Source organism: Myotis brandtii, unplaced genomic scaffold (assembly GCF_000412655.1).
Source record: "Myotis brandtii unplaced genomic scaffold, ASM41265v1 scaffold1516, whole genome shotgun sequence".
Lineage (NCBI taxonomy): Eukaryota > Metazoa > Chordata > Mammalia > Chiroptera > Vespertilionidae > Myotis > Myotis brandtii.
In genome coordinates this window covers 93,249-105,075 of record NW_005355482.1, presented here as the reverse complement: position 1 = coordinate 105,075, position 11,827 = coordinate 93,249, and the positions used below count along the sequence as shown (strand labels likewise).

The 11,827-nt window shown below is 49.5% G+C and overlaps 1 protein-coding gene across 1 annotated transcript; it reads left to right on the top strand.

The window, feature by feature from the left end:
* The first annotated feature begins 427 nt into the window (after positions 1 to 427).
* LOC102257054 (complement C3 alpha chain) lies at positions 428 to 11,821 on the top strand. The gene is made up of 14 exons (XM_014535823.1): positions 428 to 709; positions 805 to 891; positions 1,587 to 1,790; positions 2,241 to 2,316; positions 2,628 to 2,787; positions 3,767 to 3,865; positions 5,602 to 5,758; positions 8,226 to 8,486; positions 8,592 to 8,619; positions 9,879 to 9,981; positions 10,087 to 10,179; positions 11,038 to 11,143; positions 11,356 to 11,445; positions 11,661 to 11,821. The coding sequence occupies exons 1-14, from the start codon at positions 658 to 660 to the stop codon at positions 11,792 to 11,794; spliced, it is 1,650 nt and encodes a 549-aa protein (XP_014391309.1). The 5' UTR covers positions 428 to 657; the 3' UTR covers positions 11,795 to 11,821.
* The last annotated feature ends 6 nt before the right edge of the window (positions 11,822 to 11,827 follow it).

Sequence of the window (11,827 nt, the reverse complement as noted above, 5' to 3'; positions counted from 1 at the left end):
TTCTGTTCTCCAATTTTACCATCATTATAAGTTTATGTGTTTTGTTTTGTTTTAAGAACTTTTATTGAGAGAAAGAGAGAGAACGCAAAGAAGAGGGAGAGAGAGAGAGAAACATTAATGTGAGAGTGATACAGCCATCAGCGGCTTCCTGCATGCCCGAAACCTGGGATCAAGCCCGAAACCTGGGCATGTGCCCTGACCTGGAATCAAACCGGCAACCTTTCTGTGTATGGAACAATGGACAACCAGCTGAACCATACTGACCAGGGCCCGATTCCCCATTTTTGAAATGGGAATGATAATAGCAGTACCTTATTATAAAGATTAAATGAGTTAACCAGAATAAAGGAAGCTTCTAGGCACATAGGAAGATTTTAAAGGCTTGGCTATTTTATTGTTATTAATTTATAATGTTGTTATTATATCATACAATAGTATGAGGTAGATGTTTGTATTGCCTCCTCCCTATAAGGAAGGAAGCTGAGACACAGAGAGGTTAAGTTACTGGCTCCCAGTCACACAGCTAAGACTGGCAGATGCCATCTAGGCTACGGTAATCCCCAAAACAGTGCCCTGCTGATCAGCTGTGGCTCTGTCTGTCCTTTTATTCACCCACCTCCCCCTTCCCTCAACACTGTCCAGCCTGAAGGAATCAGAATGAACAAGACTGTGGCCGTTAAGACACTGGATCCACAACACCTGGGCCAGAGTGAGTCAGCGCAGGAGTGGGGGTGAGGCCTGGGTGGTGTGCAGGGTCTGGTGAAAGGAGGCTGGTGCGAAGGGTGTCTCCCATTCAACCGGCAGACGGTGTGCAGCGAGTGGAGGTCGAGGCTGCAGACCTCAGTGACCAAGTCCCTGACACAGAGTCGGAAACCAGGATCCTCCTGCAGGGTGAGATGGCCTTGGTCCAACCCCATGGGGCCCAGGAAGGTGTGGGAGCCATGACCCCTGAAGAGGGCTCCCGGTTCCATCACTTCCAGGAATATTGAACCATGGCGCCTCTCTCCTTCTCCTGTGCTAGAACACCCTCCTTGATGTGCTCACATAAGGCTCCAGGCAGTACTTAGCTTCTGCTGCTAAAGAAGCTTCAATGAGAAGTGATAGAGTTCAAAAACAGAAATTCTGGAACTAATCCAGGAGGATGGAGGACTGGGAGGAGAAGGCACAGGAAGGAGCTAGCAAAGCCCCTTGCAACCTCTGAGCTCTTAGGTTTGGGATAGAAACTCTTGGTTTCCTGATCTGTGATGAAGGCAAATAGCGGTACCTGTTTCGAGGGCTGTTGGGAAAATTAAATGAGATGCTATATAGTGTTCTCTTAGAAGGGAGCTTGGCAAATGGCATTAAGCATGATAGACGTATTCATGACCATTGTTCCTGGAATTGTTTTACCACTGGTGGCACATGAGGACCCAGGGACAACCCCCCTTGCCCCGTTCAGTCACATGCCTCCAGCCGCCAGCTGTCCCTGGCTCCCTGACTCTTTGGCCCTGGCTGGTTGGAGCCTGGGAAGGCTGGGGGCAGCCCCAACCCTCTTCAGCCCACAGTAGGTCTTGCTGCCTGAACGCCATCCTTCCTCCTGGCTGCAGGGACCCCAGTGGCCCAGATGGCAGAGGACGCCATTGATGGGCAGCAGCTGGGGCACCTCATTGTGACCCCCGGGGGCTGTGGAGAGCAGAACATGATCCACATGACGCCCACTGTCATCGCGGTGCACTACCTGGACCACTCTGAGCAGTGGGAGAAGCTTGGCATTGGCAAGCGGCAGGAAGCCGTGGATCTCATCAAGAAGGGTATGACCCCTTCCCCTATTGGAGGCCCCCACTCTGAGGCCCCTCTCTGAGCTCCTTCCTCCTCTGAGGCCCCACCCCCTCTTGAGGCCCCGCCGCTTCTCTGAAACCTCCTGCTCTCCCCTCTGTGAGACCCTGGTCATTCCGAGTTTCCTCTCCCAATGAACTCCCTTGAAAGCCCTTCTCTCTCTGAACCTCCTCTCCTCTGAGAAGCTTTTACTCCTCCTCACTCTGATCCCTGCACCCTTGCAGAGTCCCTCCACCCTATAAGCTCCCCTCCCCTCCAGACATTCCTCCTTTTCCTGAGCCCCCTCTTTCCTCTCTGAACTCACCTTTCCCCTTCACAGAATCCTTGTTCCCTCTCTAAGCCTCTCTCCTTCCTGGCATACCTTCACCAGTCACTGCCTCCACTCAGCCCTCACTCCCCCAGTGACACTTCTCTCTTCCTTGCAGGGTACACAACGCAACTGACCTACAGACAACCCAACAAGGCCTTTGCGGCCTACCAGAGTCGGAAGTCCAGCACCTGGTGAGCCTGCTCATCCTTGGCCCTGCACCCCTTGAGCAGGGCCTGGGCCATGACCTGGGGTGATCTAGGCTGGCCTCCCCCACACACAGCCCTGTGCCTCTGGACCCCTCCACCTTCAGAGTTAAGGTGCCCACTAGCTGAGTGACCTACCGTCACTAAGCACTGCCTACAGGCAACATTGGGTCCTGAGGCCTGGCCCGGGAAACTGGGCACACCTGAGCAGGCCATGGCCCTCTCTGCTCCTTGCTTGGCTGGGATGGCAGTCTCTGGATCCCAGAGCCAATTGGCTCATGCTCTGTGCCCACCCCCAGGCCGACAGCCTACGTGGTCAAGGTCTTCTCTCTGGCCACCAACCTCATCGCCATCGACTCCGAAGTCATCTGTGGAGCTGTCAAGTGGCTGATCCTGGAGAAGCAGAGGCCTGATGGAGTCTTCCAGGAGGATTCACCCGTGGGACAACTACAAATGACTGTAAGAGGCCAGGATTCAGGGCAGGCTGGGGAGAGGAGTGCCTGAGTGCCCACGCATGGACAGGAGACAGGCTCCCTCTGCCATTTGCCCAATTCCCAGCGTGGGATGGACAGAGAAATAAAGGAGCCATGATGGTCACTTCTCCTTTGCAAAAACCAGAGACCTCAGGGTCCAGTGCAAAATGAAAGTTCCCTAGCCCCCCATTGCTTTGATAAAAACCCTCACAGGTCTTTAGAATTGTGTTTCTCAAACTCTAGTCTCCAGGCCAACAGCATCAGCATCAGCTACAAGTTTGTTAGAAATGGACATTCTTGGGCTGGATCCCAGATGCACGAATCAGAAACTTTGGGGGTGGGGCATAGGAATTGGGGTTTTAATAAGCCCCTGACTCCATGTAATGCTGACGTGTGCTCAAGTGAGCAAACCACGGCTTCAGCCTGATCTTCGGGCTTCCAGCCTCGCAGCCTTCCCTCTCCACACTCCATCTGTACTCCCTGGAGCCTTGCTCCTGGGCACAGGGCCTTTGCACATGCTGTTCCCACTACCTGGCATGTTACCACTGCCCTCTTTGGCAGTTGAGTCCTACTCACTCTTCAGATTGTGGCTCCATCTGTCATCCCTTGGGGACACCTTTCCAACTGCCCTGACCAAGACACACCCCCACTATCCATTCTCACCGCCACATCCACTTCTGCGCAGCTCTGGTCAGTTTGTAACGATAGATCTGTGATGAGCTGGTTGGTTCATGCCTGTTCCCCCTATGAGATGGGGAGCTCCATGAGGGCTGGAGCCATCTTACCCACAACACCAGCAACATTTACAGAGTGAGTGAGTGAATGAATGGATACTAGAGTATGGCCCTCCTGTGAGACACTGGGGAGAGACCCACCCTTGCCCTGCCCCACTGATCCTACAGGGGGGTGGTTGGCATGAGGGGCACATGGGTGACTCCATCCTTACTCCCTCCTCCACACCCTAGGGTGGCTTGAATGATGCTGAGGAGAAAGATGTGTCCCTCACAGCCTTCGTTCTCATCGCACTGCAGGAGGCTAAAGATATTTGCGAGGGACAGATCAACGTAAGTGTGCCCTGCCCTCCCCTCTCCTGCCCAGGCACAGGGATTGTGGAGGTTCTGTAATCTCGGCATCTGCTTTGTCCTTGGGCAGTGGTTCTCAGCCTTCTGGCCCTTTAAATACAGTTCCTCATGTTGTGACCCAACCATAAAATTATTTTCGTTGCTACTTCATAACTGTAATATTGCTACTGTTATGAATTGTAATGTAAATATCTGATATGCAGGATGGTATTAGGTGACCCCTGTGAAAGGGTTGTTCGACCGCCAAAGGGGTCAACCCACAGGTTGAGAACCACTGTCCTAGGGTTTTGAGAGTGGGTTGTTTGACCTTTAGCTTTCCAAGTGGGGAACTCCAGGATCCCAACTTCAACAGCTGCTTCTCCCTCCTCAGGACCCCAGAAAAGAGAGGGAGGAGAGAAAGGCCATTACCTTTAAGGCCAGAGGAACCTTGTTTTAATCCTTGCAGATTTGAAATAAAGTATGATAGAAAAGAGACAGCTCTAGGGCAGTGGGGTCAGACAGACCTACATTCAGATCATTACTCTCAGGGACGTTCCATTACTGGGCCTCAGTGTGTGCATCTGTAAAATGGGTATAATAATTTTTGTATTTTTAGGACTCTCTGAGTTCTAGATGTAACACATGTGTAAGCTACATTATGTAAAAAACAGGGTAAGGCAAATCACTTAAGAAAAAACAACAACAACAAAGGTAGTAAACACTAAAAACTCATCACTTTTTTTTAAAAAATATATTTTATTGATTCTTTACAGAGAGGAAGGGAGAGAGATAGAGAGTTAGAAACATCGATGAGAGAGAAACATCTATCAGCTGCCTCCTGCACATCTCCCACTGGGGATGTGCCCGCAACCCAGGCACATGCCCTTGACCGGAATCGAACCCGGGACTTTCAGTCCGCAGGCCGACGCTCTATCCACTGAGCCAAACCGGTTTTGGCAAAACTCATCACTTCTTAATTATTTTACTATCTTTTATCATTATCCATGCTCTTGAGGTTATTTACGTCTGTCGTACCTGTACGGTGGAAATACTTTATAATCTCTTCCCAATTCTACCGTCAGTGACTCCATGCTGGTAGGTTGAAATCAGCCGTGGTTGTATTTAAACTATAAAAAATCAGCAAACACTACAAAGCATATCTGCCTCTGCACCTCATCTCATGGGTCTCAGTGTTCTCTGTGCAGTAGGGATGGTGATGAAAATAAAACCTACCTCATAGGATTTTGAGATTAAATGAGTGGATATGTGACTAGCACATAGTGAGTGTTAGCCACAATGACAATGATGATTAGATAATAGGTGGACCCAGTGGTGTGTTAACCCTGGGTGCCTATTTGGGGCATCTCTTTCCCACTCTGTTAAAGTATGTCACACTGGTAGCTTGAAATTAGCATGGTGGGAGTATTTACACCACATTGGCAATCAGTAAACCAGCTCCCCAAACCCTCACCCCCTGCACTGACTAGACAACTGGTTATTAAATATTTACTAGCACACCACTGGTATACAAACTGCACCAGGAACATGATAGGTATTCAGTAACAGAGCAGTGCACAGTGGCTAAACTGTCTGGGGAACCCTTAAAAATAGACAGATCCAAGACAAATATGTACCAAGGCCAAAAACCTTATTCCCAGGAAGTGGTGATTATGTGATCCTTGTCAGCTCTTTGGGGCAGCAGTGCCACCTGAGCAGAGTACCCAATCTTTTTCTCATAGAGCCTTGGGGGCAGCATCAATAAGGCTGGAGACTTCATTCAAGCACACTACATGAACTTGAAGAGACCATATGCTGTGGCCATTGCTGGCTATGCCCTGGCCCAGTTGGGCAAGCTGGAGGGCCCTCTCCTCAACACATTTCTGAATGCAGCCACAGGTGAGAGGCAGCCTGGTGGGGAAAGGAGAGATATGTGGCTGGGGGTTGAGGGTGGCCATCTTAAACCGGGCTGCATGGCTCCAAGCTGAGCTGGGAAGAGTGAGTCTGGGTGTGAAAAGTCCTCATTGCAAGCATGACACAAAAGGTCCATTGCATGATTCAACAAGTATTTGTTGAGTACTTGCTATGACACAGGAGCAAGGACATGGGCTCTGACATCAGACAGATTCAAGTTCAAAATCAAATCACCCTCTACTACATTCTCACGGTGTGATCTTGTACAATCTACTTAACCTCTATGGACATTGTGTATAAAATGATACCTACATCACAAGAATGATGCGAAGATTAAATGTGATGTGGTTAGGAGAATGTCTATCACATAGTAAGAGATCTATCACTGATGTTGTTATTGCCTTTACTATCTATATAATAAAGAGCAGGATTGTAACAACATTACCACCGAAGGCTCTACCAGACCGGAAGTCAGTGCTGGGTTGCCATGGTGACCCAGCACTGACTGGGGCCACTGCAGGTGCCCTGATCCAGCACTGACTGACTAGGGGGCTGCGGATCAGGCCAAGAGAGAGGCCTGCAGAGAGAGAGGCAGGTTCTGATCCATAGCCTCTGTGGCAGCCCTTGATCCGAACTTGCCTTTCTGTCTCTCCCAGCCTGGCCAACGGCTGCGCCTCCATTTCACTCCAGGCCTCCACTGGGGCTGCTGATCAGCCCTGCCTTTCTGATCAGGCCCCGTTGGTAGGCCCAGATATGCTGGCTGGCATAGAAACTGACCAATCAGAACCAAATCTGGGCCAACTGTGAGGAGCCAATGGCTGCCTAGGCGACGGAGCTTTTGACGCTGACTGACATAGAAACTAACCAATCAGAACCAAAATGGACAGCAGAGGAGGGCAGTTGGGGGTGAGATCAGACTGGCAGGGGAGGGCAGTTAGGGGTGATCAGTCAGACAGAGACAGTTAGGGGTGAACAGGCCATCAGGAGAAAGCAGTTAGGGCCAAGATCAGGCTGGCAGGGGAGGGCAGTTGGAGGCAACCAGGCTGGCAGGGAGGGCAGTTAGGGGCAATCAGGGAGGCAGGCAGAGGTAGTTAGGGGCAGTCAGGCAGGCAGAGGCAGTTAGGGGCGATCAGGCAGGCAGAGAGTTTAGGGATAATCATGCAGGCAGGCAGAGGCAGTTAGGGGTGATCAGGTAGGCAGGCAGAGGTGTTAGGGGCAATCAGGCAGGCAGGCAGATGAGTGGTTAGGAGCCAGCGATCCCAGATTGTGACAGGGGTGTCGGACCGCTGGTTTAGGCCTGATCCCACGGGCGGTCAGACATCCCCTGAGGGCTCCCTGATTGGAGTGGGTGCAGGCTGAGCTGAGGAAACCCCTCCCCCTCCATGCATGAATTTCATGCACCGGACCTCTAGTTATTAATAGCATTCCCATTATTTCAAGGGTTATTAGGATTAGATAAGAGAATGACATAGGAATTTTAGGACAATAAGTAGCACATTGTGAGCACTTAATCACTGGTTCAAGTGATGACAGCTTATCAGGTTTATGCTCACTTCTGTAACATATCTGAATGTATACTGAAGTAGTTTAACGCAGAGAAGTTGGTTTCTTGCTGTGTAAGAAACAGCACAGTATGGCCATCCCAAGTTGGTGGACAGCTCTCCTCTATACAGTGATGCAGGGACCCAGGCTCTATCTTCTCATGGCTCTGCCACCTCAGGGCCTCAGAATCCCTTCTATTAAAGCAGAAGGAAACAGTCAGGAAGATTGTGCAAGGGAGGTAGACCAGCCATGGAAAGGGCCCCATCAATTGCCTTGCACATTCCATTAGCCAGAGCTCAGTTATGTGGTCATACCTACCTGCAAAGGCCTCTGGCAGATGTAGTCCAATTCTGTGCCCAGGAAGAGGAGGGAATGGTTCTTGGTGACAGTCTCCGTCATGGGTACTTTCTTAGGCACTTGGGACATCACAGTGAATATGGCATAGCCACTGCCATCATGGCCTCACGTTCCAGTTGAGGAAAGAAATTGAGTTAATAGATTTCTGTAGAGCATCATTGTGCTTCAGGAGAAGCACAGGATGCTTTAAGAGACAGAAGGAAGTGTCTCACTCTGTCTTGGGTGCCATTGAAGCCGAATTGTGCCAGGTGGAGAAAAGGTGCTTCAAGAAAGGAGAACAGAACATGCAAAGGCTCAAAGGTAAGAATGAGCATGGAAAACTTAGGGAATCTGCTCCCATAGATCAGAGGGGCTGCAGTTCAGAATTTAAACAGAAGAGTAAATGTTTATGAGGGAAGAGAGTAAGGCAGGAACCAGCAGACTGAAAGCCACAAATGTGGGCCAGGACACCTGAACACCGAGGTCTAGTACAAGTCTTTCTTCTGAGCTTTCTCTGAACTACCTCCAGGCTGGACAGAGCAGTGAGCATGGGGGCTGGTGTTCTCTCTTGTAGATAAGAACCGCTGGGAGGAGCCTGGCCAAAGGCTCTACACTATAGAGGCCACATCCTATGCCCTGTTGGCTCTGCTGCTGCTCAAAGACTTTGACTCTATACCTCCTGTTGTGCGCTGGCTCAACGAGCAGAGATACTACGGAGGTGGCTATGGCTCCACCCAGGCAAGTGGTCCCACATCCCCCAGGCAAATGCATCCTTACCTCCTCCAGCCTGACTGCCTCCCAATTAAGATGCTGAGACCAAGAGAGGCAATTGATTGAAATGAAATTGAGAAATAAGGTTTTAAATCTGTATATAGATTCTAGACTAAATTCTGGATGCCCCAAGCTGTGTTTTGAGCCCCCTTTCCCTCCTGGTATCCAGATCATGTTCTCAAGTCCCAGGTTCAAGGGTGAGCCTCTCTCTGATGGGTTCTAGACCATGTTTCCAGTTCCACCAGGCCTCCCATCTTATCCTGTTTCACTGGTGGGTTCTAGACCAATTCTCCATTATTATAGTGGATCATCAAGTCCATCACTCCCTCTGGCGGGTTCTAGACCATGCACTCAGTTCCACGAGGCTCCCAGTGTTACCTTGTCTTACTATGGGTTCTACATCATGGTCTCAGTTTTCTAGAGTCTTATCAAAGCCTGCTCTCTTCCAGCTGGGTTCTAGACCATGGTTTCATCAACCTCAAATCTAGCAAGCTCAGGCTTCAGTTTGATCCCCTTTCTCTCTGGTGGTATTCTCAGATTTTTTAAAACATCCTCATCCAGTGATGTTTATGGGTTTCGAGAGAGAGGAAGGGAGAGAGAAAGAGGGAGAGAGAGAGAAAAAACAACATATTGATGTGAGAGAGAAACATCAATGGATAGCTTCCCATATGTGTCCTGACCGGGGATGGACTCTGCAACCTTTTGATGCATGAGACAGTGATCCAACCACAAGGGCAGCAGGTCCACATTCCACCATCTGCTGTTTCTTCTCTGGCTCCATTTAGGTGCTGCTGAAATTTCATTCTCAGTGTTACCACTCTCAATTCTGTGCTGCACTTTCATCTTTGCTGGCGATTCCCTTTCAATGATCCATTTTGGTAAAATCTCACATGGTTCTTTTTACTGAGAGAGAAGGAAGCAACACAATCACACACATGGCTTGAATGACGGGTGCTCAGTGACCCATCACTGATAGACTTTGAAATAAGTTACGTGATTGGTCATTGATTGTAATGCTCACTTGTTTACATAGTGATAGGTGGACTGAAGAGCTGGCAACTAGATTTGTCCTTTAGGCGTTTGCTCATTAATATATTGTGGTACTGGAATTAGACCATGTTGCTGAGGGGCTGGTGTTATTGAACTAGACTGTGATAATGGAATCATGCAAAGTGAGACCTGCCTGTACTCTTGTCTTCATTTTCTAGAAGAACTGGGGCCCGAAGAGGTGAAGTGACTCATCCAATGTCACATAGAGCTGGGATGTGAACCCATGTAGTTGGGCTTCAGAGGCTGAGCAGTTAGTTGCCTTAACCATTACACCTTTTCTTTATTCCCCTTGGGGGAGTGTTTCCTAAGATCTGACATCCTCTATGCTGCTGTGTGGGAACCAGAAGCCTCACTCACTGATCAGACCCCCTTGTCCAGGCACTGACCCCTAGGGCTAACCCTCTCTCCCTGCCCCATCCAGGTACCTGGGAGACCACGATGCCACTATGTCCATCCTGGATATATCCATGATGACTGGCTTTGCTCCTGACACTGCTGACCTCAAGCAGGTGTGAAAATCCTGGGCTCAGGGCCTAGGATTGGTGGGAAGGAGCCAGGGGCCTGGCAGAGGCTGAGGGAAGGAAGGGATTTTCACAAGCTCTTCCCTTCTCCAGCTGGCCAGTGGCACTGACACGTACATCTCAAAGTTCGAGTTGGAAAACAAGCCCTCCTCCAACAAGAACACCCTCATCATCTACCTGGATGACGTAAGGCTTCCATTGGGACCTTGACCCATATGTGGCTGGCCTTTTCCTTCTCTATTGGTCTTAGAGTCCTCTGCTTAATCCATTCCTTCTGGAAGAAAAGAGGATTGATTGTACATGAGATGGATTTTTTAAAAAATCTTTTCATTTTAATTTTTGTACTTTTAATTTTTTATGTAATTCCAACCTTACAGAGAAATTGTAGAACAGTATAAAAAGTTCCATATACTCTTTACCCAGGTTCATTAATTGTCAGCAGTTTCCTCCAAATATACTAATACATGTCTATCACATATACATACATGTCTGTCTTTCTTCCTTTCTTTTTTTCTTTCTTTCTTCCTTTCTCATTTACTTTCCCAGACTTATTGAGATATAATTGGCATATAACACTGTGTAAGTTTAAGGTATACAATGCAATGGTTGGATATATGTATATTGGAAAATGATGACCACAGTAAGGTTAGTTAGCACATGTACCACCTCATAGTGTTAGTGTGTGTGTGTGTGTGTGTGTGTGTGTGTGTGGTGAGAACTTTTAAGATTTACTATATTAGCAGCTTTCAAATATGCAGTGCAGTATTGATAACCATGGGATGTTTTTAGGGGCACAGATAGCAATCCATTGGCCAGAATTCAATTTCATTGTCAAACCAAATGGAAAGGGAGGCCAAGAAGTGTAATCTAGCCATAAGTCTTGGAGAAAAAGAAAATAGATTTGTGGGCCTGCTCATTAATCTTTGCCACTTCTCACTCCCCCTCCCTCACCACCAACATCCTCTCCACGCAGATCCCTCCTTGGTCCACCATTTCTCCTTATGCTGGACTCCCTCCCACTGACTCACCTCCTGCTTTTCCCAGATCTCACACGATCAAGAGGACTGTATATCCTTCAAAGTTCACCAGTTCTTTAATGTGGGACTCATCCAGCCGGGAGCAGTCAAGGTGTACTCTTATTACAACCTGGGTGAGCAGCCAACATCGGGCCTGAGGTCTGAGGGTCCCAAGGTTCTATAAGATGGGGGTCCCAGGGCTTGGTGATTGGGTACCTGGGAGTCCCAGGGTTCAGGACCTAGCATCCCCAGGTCTGAGCGACTGGAGTTGGGAACCTGAGCCCCACAGGCATGGTCTTGGGTGGAGGCCTTAGCTCTCTGACACCTCCCACCCCTCGGCCCACAGATGAGTCTTGTACCCGGTTCTACCACCCGGAGAAGGAAGATGGATTGCTGAGCAAAATCTGCCACAATGAAATATGCCGCTGTGCTGAGGGTGGGTACACAGGAGCCAGGAAGTGGAAAGCCACGCCCACTTGATACCCCGCCCCCAACAGTCTCCCCTTCCTTGGTGGTGATGCAAGGGGCCCCAAAAGCCCACACCCAGGGGACACCAAGAGGGATGGGTCTAGGGCTGACCACACCCATGGGTGGCAGGCCCTGGGTGAGAAGTGGAGCTTAGGTCATGTCCCCTGCCCACCCACCCCGCAGAGAGCTGCTTCATGCACCAATCAGATGACCAGGTCACCCCAGATGACCGGCTGGACAAGGCCTGTGAGCCGGGAGTGGACTATGGTAAGGAAGGGTGGGGAGACACATGTGCATGTGTGATTGTGTGTGATTGATGGCGTGTGTGGCTGTGGTTGTGTGGGTGAGAC

Coding starts and splice junctions, on each gene's coding strand:
- LOC102257054 (XM_014535823.1), top strand. CDS start 658: ATGAACAAGACTGTGGCCGTTAAGACACTGGATCCACAACACCTGGGC. Junction 710..804: donor TCCACAACACCTGGGCCAGA/GTGAGTCAGCGC, acceptor TTCAACCGGCAG/ACGGTGTGCAGCGAGTGGAG. Junction 3,866..5,601: donor TTTGCGAGGGACAGATCAAC/GTAAGTGTGCCC, acceptor TTTTTCTCATAG/AGCCTTGGGGGCAGCATCAA.